This window comes from Meleagris gallopavo, chromosome 5 (genome assembly GCF_000146605.3).
Source record: "Meleagris gallopavo isolate NT-WF06-2002-E0010 breed Aviagen turkey brand Nicholas breeding stock chromosome 5, Turkey_5.1, whole genome shotgun sequence".
Taxonomy (NCBI): Eukaryota; Metazoa; Chordata; class Aves; order Galliformes; family Phasianidae; genus Meleagris; species Meleagris gallopavo.
In genome coordinates, this window is record NC_015015.2 from 11,758,834 (window position 1) to 11,772,669 (window position 13,836).

Genomic DNA, 13,836 nt, shown 5'->3' on the forward strand with positions numbered 1-13,836 from the left:
TTTGACTCTGTCAAGAGTCTTGGGGTACTGTGACACTAACTTCAACCTCCACTTCTTTCTTCATCTCTTTCAATTTCTTGAGAAATGAGAGAAGTTCACACAGGCCTTCTCTAAATTCTCCAGATTCTTAAGGATGATCTCCTCAACCACCAACTTCTTCATGTTCTTCAAAGCTGGAGGTCTCCTGCACATAGCACTTCACAAGAAATTCATGCTTCTTTTCCAACTAAACAAGCAACTGTCATGTTATAACATTCGAGATATCTAGACCTCTCTTGGAAGAGGGATTCATGCAGTTCCAAACAAGTTTTCATAGCATCAGAGAACACAGATAGAGATCTCAATGCTCCCCCATCAGATGGTCATTACTGGGAAAACAGATTACAGAAATCCTTCCCACCACCTTTTCTGCCAGGCCATCTACTGGGAGTTTGCTGAAATGCTAACAATGCATAAAAGAAGATCAGGTGGGTCAAGCAGGTCCTTCCTTTCATGAACCCATGCTACCTGGGCCTGATTCCCCAGTTGTCCAGCAAATACCAGTGATCTCCCTCAAGACGATCTGTTCCATAGTCTTTCCTGGCATCGATGTCAGGCTGATGGGTCTGTAGTTTCCCAGATCCTCCTTAGACTCTTGTAGATGGGAATCACACTGGCAAGCCTCCAGAGTCACATTAGAAAGTCCTGAATAATATTACAAATTATTGAGGTTTAGCACTATTGTTTTTTTTTATTTTTGCCTGAATGGTACACAAGGGGCATTAGTGCCCCACTACAATAAATGCATAACCAAGTAACAAAAATAGCAGTTCTTACCCTAGTGTTGTTTGCTGCTGATTGGAAACAATGCCCTAGAAACATTTAACAGTATTGGCAAGTAGCAGTACTGCAGTAGGACTACTGCAACCTGGGACATTTTCTTAGCTATTGATAAATATTATAGTGATTAACTTTTTCTTATTTAAAGTTTTATTGTGGAAACAAATAAATAAAGCAAAAAGTGTTACCAATATTCCCTAGTGATACTGTGAACAACACTCTGGGTCCCTCTACTGGTACCTACTTTCTCCTTTCCATGTTACCTTAGGATTTGGTTTACTAATCACTTCAGCTCTGAATGGCCCTGAAAATTCAGGAAGAAATATTGGAACTAATTAATGAATGAGTGAAGTGGAAAAAGGACCTGTTACTCTGGGTTTATTTTTAACATCTGTTTTACAGAGATTAGATTAACCTTGCTTTACTTTACTTACTGTACTTAATACAGCTTCACATACATCACAAACACTACTCTGGGAATTAAATTTGTTCTTTAGAAGTACTCTGCAGACTGACAGGAATCATTTGTAATTTTTTTTTTGTGATTCATAATCAAGGCTAATGTAATCTTTCTGTTACATCATATAGTTATGGATCTGTCGTATGTGAACATGACGGGAAAGCTTATTTACTTAGTCTTTCAAGGTCACATTCTTTCAGCCCAAATTATCTGATCACGACTTTGCTTAAACAGGATCTCCTGAATTTGTATCAGTAAAGACTGCTTTCCAGCAGATAAAATGAACTGTGCCTTTTCCACTGGTCCAGCACAAATCCCTAGAAACTGTAAGGATGAGTGATAGGGTTTGCTCTTTTTTTTTTTTTTTTTTTTAAAACCTTACTTCCTCCATATGTAAAACATGATGGACCATGTTTACTTGCACATAGTGGGTGAATGTATCTGGGAGCACCTGAAAATGCAGTCAGCTATTGTCATACACTAGATAGAGAACTGGCTTTCACCAGAAATAATTGTTACTCACCCTTGGGTGTTGTCAGTGGACAAGGCTTTTCCACAAATTTAAAAATATTTTCTCCAGCAAGGATCTCAAAGGAGCATGTCACCATACTAAAATGCTCCTACATGGCACAGACTTCCTAAAAACAACCTCTTAGGTTGGGAAAAAACATGTTAATCAAGTTGAACAGAGAGATGTTGTTTGAAAGATTTATTTACCAGAAACAGGAAAGTAAGGATACAACAAGAAGCCCTGGAATACAACAGATAAATAAACAATTGCCTGGTCAGTTAAAACCCTTACACATAAAGGATTTTGCAGCAAGTACTGTGCTGACTTTTCATAGGGAGTGCTGATCAATTCCTTATTTTTTTCCAGTCTTCCTGTGAGACTTTGGGCAAGTAATTTGCTCTCCCTGTGTCCCAGCTGTGTCATCTGCATAATGGAAAAACTGGGCTACCTTGCTTGCATAGTGGTGCTACAAGATGCTTTGATGCTCTGATGTTAAACGTTCAAGAAAGGTGTCAAAACTAGATGCATCAAAAGAAATATTAGGATTTACTCTATCCTCCTAAATTTTACTAAGCCCTACTTTGCCCTTCATTTAGACAAATTCTCAACTCCCATACCATTTTACACCTAAAGGCAACAACTAGCTTGGTATGTACCACTTGAGAAGATTATCCATCTATGCTAACTGGAGAAATTTCAGGAAGCATATCACCCATTTCCAGGAGGGTGTCTGCTACCTACTGCTGTGCCAAGACTAGTCTCAATATGAAAGACTGTTTGGAGTAGAGAAACTACTCAATTCTAGTCTTTGAGTTATAGGTGCTAGTCATCTAGAAATAGAGAACCCCTAGTTTTAGAAAGTGTTCCTTGACAAGGCAGATAAAAGTGAAACTTTGACACAGTTATGTTCCCACTGAAGGATCTTTGGGCAGAAGGAAGGCAACCCAAAACGCAACCTTCCCCAAAGTTAGGGGCACAGGGTTCAACTCTGATAAAGTTTGTAGTTATGAGCTGCAATCTAGAAGACACAATCAACTAAGAGGACAATGGTAAGACCATGTGACCTCCAGACTTTGCTTTGTTGCCAGGAGAAATTACAGCTTTAGCAAGAGCGCTCTCTTTTGGCATTTACCCAAGGAGATCCTATTCCTTGTCATAATACATACAGTTTGGTATTCTTCTGGAGCTGGCCTTTGTCTCCAGTTGGCCTGCGTAAGAGATGAATGTTCTCTGACTCCTTATTTACAGAAAACAATTACAGAGTCTCTGACATAGCCTACGTATCTCATTATATCTTCTAAAAAATATAAAGGGATATCACGCATCTCTAGACACTGCTGTCATTCCTCTTCTGCTCAAGAATTTTTCTCATAGCAATATGATTTTTGAATCCAGGAGAGAGATCAGTCTTACTTTTGCCTGGTCCTGCCCCAAAGGGGTTTTATCCTCTTCTGCTTACTGCCCTCACTTTCGCTGTTCTGTTCTCACTCTTCTCTTGCATCCAAATGGTCAGTAATGCAGATGACAGGAATGAATGGGGCTGGTTAGGAAAAGATGAGAGATGTTATTCTACAATCCCAAACATTCTTATAAGAAGTGTATTTTGCCCTCAGCCACTATGAGGCAATTCCCTATCAGCAGCTATCAAATGATAAAGTGAGAAGGCACACAGCACGTTCCATTACTCATCTGATCTACTGCCCAATCCTTTGCCTATTTTTGGATGCATTTGGATTTTCAAATCCTTTAAAACTCACAGTGACATTGTTTAAAAACCACCCACCAAATTACCATTCAAATAGCTCCGCCTTTCACCTTCAAATGGAATTCCCTTTACTTCTATTTCTTTTACTTCATGAAAGCTTTCATCTTTGACCTTAGATTTTCTGAACATGAAAACTGTACAGTTTAAGATCAAGCAGCTTGTCCCAGCTATATAGTAGAAATGACTGATCAGAATGTTTTTTTTCTTTCTTAAATGCTAGGCTACTACTTTTATTATCCTTCCATCTGACTACTTTATGGCCAGTAAGTGCTCTGTTAAAAAAATAAGCCAGTTTACATCAGTCCAGACCTATCCATTCTGAAGGACAAAAATTACATATCTTGCTTGTGACAGATGGTGAACTACTGGCAATAAATTGCTTCTCTTCTCTGACTGCATTTGATCTGTGTTTAGAACAGACTAGTGCTATGCATTTGATCTCTATTTAGAACAGACTAGTGCTATGTGTTCTGTATTTAGGCTAAATTCAAACAAGTAGGGAGTTTACTACAGAATGCACTAGAGTAATAATCCACTTACACTTTACAAAACACAGGAATTTAGAAAATCAAAGAATGTGAAAATTTTGCCAATTTCCAGAGGCTGACAGAAGTAATTCTAAGGGTAAACTCCACACAAAACAATGGCATAATCCCAGGTAATACATCACTTTTACTGACGATGTTAGATTACTGGTCGAGAAAAGAAAGAAAAATTTAAAACAAACAAAAATCAAGAAAAAATGTGCAAAGGCTGAAACATTGTCATCTTTTTCAATGAGCTGAAAACATTGCATACAAAAATAATCACATGTTGTGGTTCACAGACTAAAGAGGGATTCCAGCATGATAGAGGCTCTGTGATCCCTTCTCTTGAAATTTGAGTTGTTGTTAACAGAAATGCACTTATCAAATCAGAAGACTGGAAATGAGATGTAAAGTGCATAAGGTATCACGAACGGTGTGTCTAATAAATGTATCAAGGAACCAACTTTCACTTACCCCTTCAATAACATAATTCAGAAACAAGAGCCCAACAAGAGCCCAACTTAGACACAGAAAAATCTGGGCTGAAAGTTAAACTTTCCCCAACAAAACAAAACAACTGACAACCCAAACCAATTCCGCCCACCATTCCAAATAGACTCAAAAGCCACAGGCAGTCTCTTTCCATGTTCATTTCTCAGTGTTGATGAGTCCTCCCTCACACTTCTGTTCTTAGATCAGCTACTCTGGCACAGAGTGGGCATGTGAATACACATACGTGCATATTGCTGTAGGAGGAAAAACAATGCATATGAATGAGATCTCGCAGTTTGGATTGATAAATCTGGCTACACAGCCAGACATGGAGCTTAAGAAGAGAAGGAGTGACCGCATCTCTTTGTAACCCTGACCTTTGTGATGGCTCAGTGTCTGCTCTCTCTATTTCTCCCAAAAGCCTGAAGACCAAGATGATAGTGGGCGTAGTAAAACCAATCCTACTTGGTTTTCCTTCTTTTGACCCAAAAGCAGAGGGAGGTTTCTGTGTTCTGTGATGCCTTATTAATTTTGACTTAAATTCTGACAGCTTTCCTTCCATCCACTTCAGACACATATAAGCTAAGTATGCAAAGGAGAAAGATCAGAGCAAAAGGATCTATGCAGGAACTTTTCTCTCTGATCCCTGGAGAAAAGTGTTGCCTTAGCCTTTATAGAGGAAAGCAGATACTGGCATCGGGAGTACAAATATCCAACTCAAGGAAAAACCACCATTTCCCAAAGCAGAAATGTCTTTTGCCTAATCCACTGCAGATGTTTTCGTCCACAAAATTCTGAGATGTATTGAGATCAAAAGGTGGCCAGAAGATGCTAAGCCTTTGGAAGGGTCTCTGGCAACACAGACTCTCTCAAGGGAAGGGATGCTCCCTTGAAAACACTGGTTATCAACATTTTGGATTAAAACTAGTACAATGCAGTGAATTATTTACTGTATTCTAAGCCTAAGAAGCAACAGGCAGAGAGAAAGAAGAAATATGAAACAGAAATTGATTAGCATGGTCCATAGTAGAGAAAGGAGAAGTAGGAATTACAATACCTGAATACTTCACCAACTTCATCCTGTTTAGATGCTCTGAGACATATTACCAGTTACGGTGCCAATATGACTTTTAATTCTGAGTAAATCATTTAGCCTCTCTGTTCAGCTTTATTATGAATGAAATAAATCTTGCCAGCTGCGCTATTGGGAATTATATGGAGGACAAACTTGAGAAGCTCTACTGTATTAAACTTAGCCGCATTCTCTTCTGTGATTTTAGTCTTTAATTCTATGTAAACCTGTAGATATGCCTATCTCAGAGTACCAACAAAAGGACAAAGCATCACTGATCTGTTAGCATGAGAGGAAGAGGATAATTGTATAAATGTCATGGCCGATGACTGACAAACAAGAAATTGGGCTAGGTTCTGCCATGTTCATTAAGTGTGAAAAGCCATATGAAATAGACAGGGGAGGCATACAGTTGGTTCTAAATAAAATCATCTCAGGTTATTATAAGCTAACATACCGGGAGAGAGGAATTCAGTCCTCTGGGAAACAACTGTGTTGTAGGTATTAGTACTGCTGTTACAGGTACAAATAGACTGGGTAGAGAGATAAAGAGGGCAGGTAGAATGTTTTAGAAATCATTCCTTTTCTTAGAGAGTGTCCAGTAAAAAGAGAAGCCTGGTAAGATGCACAGTTTAGCATAGTCTCTATTGTCAACTCAGTTTCAAACCTCCTGAGTAGCAGAAAAGGCAGTTTCACTCATCTCAAGTGCTACTGTAAGGCCAGAGTTCCTTTCTGCTAGTCCTAAATGCCTCTTAAGTCTACCTCTGCCATCAGAAGAGATCAGAACAGCTGATATAAGGTCCTTCAGACCTCAAATTCTATTTAAAAAAAAGAGAAATATGTTAATTATATTAATTACAACAAAGCTGTAGTAGAAATAGGAGAATTAACTCCCACTGCTAGACAGAATAACACTTTAAGATGCATTTGAATATTTTGATCTTGACTGAGTGCACTTGCCTAGTGCAAGATGGCAAATGTCTCGTCTTTATCCAGTTAAAGTAGGATGATACTTGCTTTGAACTGATGCAAAGCAGCCTGACTTTACCAGTGACCACACTCTCAAAACATTCCATGTATGCAGAACGGAAGCGGACAGCAGGTTAGATTTCTCTCAGCAGTATAAATTGTTTACTTCTACTTAAGTCAGTGAACCACCACTGACTAATATATGCTGAAGAACTCTGCACTCACCTCAAAGTCAGTATGTAAGAGACTATCGTACCTTGTTTGCCATAAAACAATTATCTTTTAGAAAGCTTCTTTGTATGCAAGGCAATTTATGGAGCAAAATTCTCTCCTGTTTGCACAATCCTATCCTACCATCAACACATTCTTTATTAGGTGAACAGCAAACTGATGATAGAGCAAGTTACTTTATTAACTGAATTAATTTTGACACTGTAGGGCACTGAACAGCTGAAAACATTATCAGGAGTTCCGCTTAAAACACTACTCAAAACATTAGTGGTACTTCTGTTATTTCTAAGGAGTATTTAGATGGAATAGTGTTGCCCCGTCAAAGGAATCAGTAGCAATAGGAAGAATATAGCTAGCAAGGTTTACATAAAACTAACAGTCATGTTATGCTCAAAAGCTTAAGTTTATTGCTCTATTTAATGACTACTGCCAGTATTTTTAAAAAGATTGCCAGTTCTTCCTGCTAGCTTCTCACTGAAGGAAATATTTTAAATACAGCAATAAAATCAAGTAGTTCAAGATAACACATTTTGCCACATAGTCATGCAAACCCTGCTGATAGGATTTTTACAGGTTCATGGATACAGAATAAACACAAAGGATGTGTACTAAAATAATGGGAAACTTTCCCCACAGTGATGAAGTTGTAGGCATAACATTTCAGGCCCTACCCTGCATCTGCTGATGTCAATGACAAAACCTCAATAGGAGCAGGATCAGCCCTAATTGTTCTGAGAGCTGCTTTACCTTCTCCTGATGAAGAGGCGAAGTAAATCCACAGAATCATCTTCACTAACAAAAGCAGTGAGTTTTGGTTATTGTTACAAATAGAGAAGCAAAAATATTTCTAGTAAATGATTACAGCTTCCATTCACAAAACACTCAACTTTGATGTAAAGGGTCCCATGTATCTCCATTTTTCACTGCTCAAAGAACTTCAATATGTGCTTACCTCTAAGCATTGAACACACCAACTGAAGCCTTCATTGCCAGACTAAGGTCTAAAAACAAAAGCATGGGAAGTAGTTCTGTATTATTTAAAAGGAAATACTACTGCTCTGGCTAGAGATTACAAAGGGATAAAATTATCAAAACTTAGTTTGAGGGGAAATTTATCAAGAAGCAGCCACACATTGCGTGATCATTTTTTCTTTTTTAAGCTGCTTATGGGATTTGCATTTCTAGTCATATTAATTTTAATGGACACTGGCTATTTGGTTTCCTTTAAAGCTTTAGAACAGGTTTAAATTCAAAATACGGGTGATTTTATTATTACATTTTAAATAAAGATGTATTCAAGTAAAAAGAAATTCCTCACCGCAGATTTCTGACGAAACTATTGGGATTGTTGTCTGACTACATAAAAAGACAAAACACTTTCAAAAATCAAATCTGATTACAGAGTCAGATGTCAGCATATTGAGAAAAGAAAGCTGAAGAATTAATATTATTTCAACTTCTCCCCTATCCACCACAAATTCATCCAAGTTGTCATGATAGCAGGGTAACATTGCTGGTAAGAACTAGAGGCAAGAATTTGTCTCACATCAGTGAAATTCTTTTTTCCCTATAGTTCTGACAACATCAGAGACGGACTGCCTTAAAAAAATAAAACCAAGCAAACGTGATGTGTGAATCCTTATTTCAATATGAATCTACTTGAGTCTTTCAATGCAGAGGCTCAGAAGGTTTGTGATATACACAGTATTCGGTAATTTTATATGTAAAAACAATCAGAAAGAGGCAAAAAGTTACTTTCAAGCTTAGTCAACATACGGCACATATTTCAGCATGACAATTCAAAAAGTTTCACACTGTATTTTGATATAATAGCAATTATGTTTTAAAAACAGCAAACTGAAGACAGTGCTCTTTTTTTCTTTTTCTTTTTTTTGATTTTGTAACAAATGAAGCTACTGTTCTTATTTACAAAATAAATAAGCCTTTTTTGGTGAAGATTATGTCCTGTCACATATGTTTAAGACAAGGTGTACTTCAGCTCTTAAATGTCAATGCAAACAAGAGCATAAAAGCAAAATCAGAGTAAAATATATCTTTTTCTCCAGCTAAGACAGCCAGGTTACCACGTGTCTCTTATTAGATCTGAAATATATCTGAATGCAGTCAAAAGTTCTCTTGGTTTTAGCCTTTAGGAATATCATGAACACTTATTCTTCTGCTGCTCTAGAAAGCTGTTTTCCGTACAAGCTCATGACATGATGGACAAATTGATACTGTTCACAAGTCTGGATCATTCCTCCCCTGAAAAGGAAAGAAAAAAAAGGGGAGGGAAACAGCAACCTTTTTACACACAAATAACATCCTAGGAAATGGCACAACTAGTATGAAGCTGGTGTTAAATACAACAGTTCTATTCGAAAGCCTACTCAAACAAATGAGAAAGTGCCTGTGAACTGCAACCAGCTTGCAGTTTGACCTTGAGCTCTATTCTGAACGTCTCTGCTAACAAGTAACAGAAGGTAGTCAGAATGAGAACAGCAGAGGCACTCAGCCAGTAAGGCAACACCACCATTATTTGTTGCATTTGTGTTACTATAGCACCTGTACACTAAGCACCATTTAACATAATCATAATCATAGAATGGTTTAGGTTGGAAGGGACCTTTGAGATCGTCTAGTTCCAACCCCCTGCAATAGGCAGGGACACCTCCCACTAGAGCAGGTAGCTCATAGCCCCATCAAGCCTGGCCTTGAAAGTCTCCAGGGAGGAGGCATCCACAATAATGACTGATTTCACTTAAGTCTCATGGTGAAAAGCAACTCATATCCCAAAGCCCTAAAAAGGCAGGTGTAAAAAAGAGAGAATAAAGAAGTGAAGCAGTTTCTCTAAGTCTTTAAAGCGGCACTACGGCCTGATGCAAGAGCAAATTCAGGGCTATAGAGGGCCAGGCCAGGCCAGCTCAGAAAATCTGTGCAACACATAACTCCCCCACTCTGCAAAGAGGGATCATTCTTCTGCACCATCCAAGGCTGTGCTCTTGAAAGATTACAAGGGAACCAGGTAATGCACAGCAGGATTGTGGACCAGACATTGAAATCTTGACAAAGGACAACTTAAACTAGTAACTGAATTAACTGCCGTGCACATCTTGACTAGTAAGAGATTCCAAGCACAGAAGTCTGTTTTGGCTCAGCTTTTACTGTTCTCTTTAAACCTGCAAACCTGAAAAGACCTGAAAAGAAAAACAATTTTCCTTTTCCACATACCATTAGCCCTTGTATTTCTGCAAATAGCATACTAATGAACACAAGTACTACAACAGGAGATAAACATGAATAAAGAGAACACCACCTAATTCTGCTAAGAGTAGCACATCAATAATGATACAATCTTTTGATTATCTATTCTGAAAAACAAATAAAAACCTGTGGCTCATATTCAAAGGTTTATGCAAAATTGTGCCAGCATTAGTGCTGGTGCACAGATCTGGGGAATGCAGTGTCAAAAGAAGTCTGAAATGATGAGTGGCGTTGAGGATGTGGGAACCCATGGGTGGCCAGCACCAACCAGACTGTATCAGGTTGAGAAAAGGCATATGCCTTAGAAATTCCCACCAGAGGAAATGAAAGAACAATTGGGTCCTCTGAGCCAAATGGATAGCAGACTGGCAGCACCTCCTTGGGGACTGCCATCTTCTATGGAGCTCAGCTTAACAATTGTGTAATGTTGCCAGAAGTAAGATGAAGTAATAAAATAGCCTCCTCCTTCGACCTTTTGCAGTTATTTTGTTAAGGGACTGTTTTAAGCAGTGGAGGAGAACAACCAGCAATGGATGGAGATGAAGCCCTGGGTCCAAGAGTGCTGAGAAAGCCAGACAAAGTCATAGGAATGCTCACTCGTGTGGGTCTGACTGGGATGCAGTTCTCTTTGTAGCACCTCAAATGATGATAGGTTTTAGAGTTGTGATCAAAGCAATGTTGACAATGCACTAATATTGTGACTGTTGCTGAACAGTGCTTGCAAAGTGTCAGAACTTTTCTGATTCTCACTCTTCCATTCCACTGAATAGACTAGGGATGTGCAAGAAGTTGAGTGGGAAGATAATCAGGCAGATAATCAGAACTGACCAAGGACACCATTTAACACCTTGCTCAGCAACAAAACAGAGGAGAGAGTAGAGTTAGATTACTAGGCTTTTTTCTTAATTTTAATTTTTATTTTTTACAGGGGGACTTGCTAGGCATTTCTCTGCTCATGAGAGGAGGTAAGAGATTTTGCATCACTTTCTTTCTTTTTGTTTTCCCTCTTTATTATCCCACTTTTCTTTTGGTTGTTTATTTTTTCCTATTCATCAATGACCTCACTTTACTCTTTTCATTCTCTTCCCTGCCCTCAAGAGTGCGTCTGGGGAAAGTCAGTGAGGGACTGTGAGGTTTTCACTGCCAGCCAAGATGAGCTTATCATAACTCTCTATTATCTTTGAAAGTTCATAGGAATCAGAATGAGTAGAAAATGTGCTCCAGCCTCCCATCAATAAGCAAAGGTGGGAAACACAAACTGCATTTTTAAAGAAACTGTTTCTTAGGAAATCCTCTCTATCTGCTCTACTTAATACAGATAGGCAAACTGAGTCATTCCAGGTCATGCAAAGCATTTAAATATATTTATGCCAGTCCATGACAAACAAGGAACGTTAAGTTATATCTGGGAATAATTCCCTATGCAATCCTATTAACAGTGAGGTTGCACACTGAAGTTGAAGCAACAGAAGCACTAGCGTGGCCACTGAGATCCTTGCTATAGGGTAGCTTCCTCCCTTTCCCACCTATGCATACAGCATAGACACAGCAGGTTCTTGTGTCCAGTCTCTGGCACAGAACAGAGATAACATACTTTCACTTCTGCATGAAGCATAAGCCTTTCAAATTTTTGTTGTACTGTGGGAAAGAACAGCAAACGTGTCTCAGCCCTGTGGGTAAGGATGCAGGAATGATTACTTCTCCTTAATCACACCAGGTAACTTTAGGACCAGCTATTGACCAGAGGTGCAATGCCCGGTGCACAGATTTTTTGCAAAGGGAATCTGTGAGGGAATGAAGGGAATAAAACATGACCTTTTTGCCCCTCAAAAGAATCCTAAAAGTGGGTTCCTAGGGCAACATCACTACTGCTGTAAAGCAGTGAGGTACTCTCAATTAAGCATCTGCTCTGCCCTCCATCCAACCTGCTTTCCTCATGTGCTTTCTCCTCCACCAGATAGGAGGAGATGGAGAGGATCCTTCCCATAGCTGCTGGCTCATCTTGTGTTGCACCCGAAGTCACCCAGAACTTTTGTGACAGAGAATATCAATATGACTTCAAGATCTACTTTTCACCATTTGAAGAAATCACACTTTCCTACAGCAGGGTGGTGATTTGTCTGCTTTCCATCATGAGTATTTCCTCTCGTGTTATTAAATAGCTTTTTCATGTCCCATCTGTCTACTGAGAGGTGCATGGCAGCAAAAAGCACCTGCAGGCTTCCTTTTGCTTTGTGGTATCCCTTAAGCATAATCTCCCTTATCCAGTATCTACAAATAACAGGCAATTCCTTCTCCTAGAAAAAAAATGAGTAATTTTAATTCATTTTCTGCACCAAGCATATTTTTAAACAAGTGTCTTTGACAATTGTATGGCTGTTTTCCTGTGTACCATTAGTAATGAACACAAGATATGTTAGATCTTGCCAGATATTTCACTGGACCATGGACAACAAGCATTCACTTAATCACATTCTAGTGTTCTTTTTCTTAAGAAGTCTTCCCTTGTCCGGTCTAAAATCCACTGAAATAGCCAAATTTCCAAGCCCCTGCAGGTCTCTATCAGAGCCTCAGTAGGGCAGCGAGTGATTTGTTTTCTGCCTCCCACCGAGCACAGTTTCTCATCTGAAATAAAGTTCAGTGTGGGCTTGAGGTTGTTTTTTTTTTTGGGTTTTTTTTGGTCAGAAAAATGTTTGGTATGTTTTTCGTGACATTTCTTCCCCTGACTACATTTATCATTATCATTAGAAGAGAACACTGAGACATGTTTTGATGGCACTTGAAACCAGTGGGAGAGGGGAAAAAAAAACAACATCACTGGTGCAAATTCAAGTCTGTTTACTTCATAATCAAACTCAAGGTGGTGTGTTAAGAAATACTTAAGTGGAAGCCACTGAATTTCTGGAGATTTTCACAGCTCCTCTCACATGTCTGCAAACACTCCAACCTAAGTATACTCTTCCCTTTCCCGTAGTGTCTCAAGCAGCAATGCCCTGCCAACAGCATCCACAGTTCCAATTACGTGAGGCCAGTTTTCTTTACTCCTGAGAGTGAAGAGCTGTTCTACAACTCTGAATCAAAAGCAACAGCCATTTGAGCCCTATGAACATTGTGCCAACTCCTCTGCTGGTGAAAATGGTCATCTCTTACTGCACTGAAGTCTGCTCAGCTGTGCAGATTTTGATGCCAACCATGAACCTAGCTCAGTTGCTAAGGATATTTGTTAAGGTTTTCTGCTCTAATAACATAAGCAAGATAAAGCTGCTTAGAACAGGACTACTTCATTTCAGGAATGTTCTAAGTTTTCATTAGCCTTTGCTCCTCTCCACTTCCCATTTGTTCCTCCTTAAGCAAAGGGAAAGATTAACATTTTTCTTTTTATTTTTCTGAAAGGAAACAGGTTTTCTTACCTGTCTAACCGTAACTGGCAAGTTGTTCGCAATATGTCAACTATTCCCTCACTCTTCAGCTGTTTACAACAGACACTAGTTGCAATAAAGCAGCCCGTCCTCCCGATGCCTGCACTAAGGGAGGAAAAAGGAGAGAGAGGCAGCAAAGATGTTAGAACAGTTTTGGAAACTTTCTTGTTAAACAAATGCCCTTAAACCAACAGTCAAACCCCATTATCTCTTTCCTCTCTCCAAACTCTGAAGGATGGGTGCTCTTGAATATGAAGGTAACTAGGTAACCTTAGTTCCTTAACTAGGAAAAGGTATAGAATCATAGAAT

At 39.0% G+C, this 13,836-nt stretch overlaps 1 protein-coding gene across 9 annotated transcripts in view; it reads right to left on the minus strand.

Moving 5' to 3' along the window:
- Window positions 1-16: 16 nt before the first annotated feature.
- PTPN5 (protein tyrosine phosphatase non-receptor type 5) overlaps window positions 17-13,836 on the minus strand; it is a 90,905-nt gene continuing 77,085 nt past the window's right edge. For 6 of the 9 annotated variants that reach the window (XM_010711058.3, XM_031553446.1, XM_010711057.3 and 3 more), the window contains 2 exons: window positions 13,518-13,631; window positions 8,472-9,108 (listed from right to left, as the gene is read on the minus strand). In XM_010711058.3, the coding sequence (XP_010709360.1) occupies window positions 9,015-9,108; window positions 13,518-13,631 (208 nt within the window). In that variant the 3' untranslated portion in view covers window positions 8,472-9,014. Of the gene's footprint in view, window positions 685-1,631; window positions 3,331-8,471; window positions 9,109-13,517; window positions 13,632-13,836 lie in introns of those variants that run through there. The other 3 variants (XR_004159833.1, XR_004159832.1, XM_031553445.1) reach the window with 3 other exon arrangements.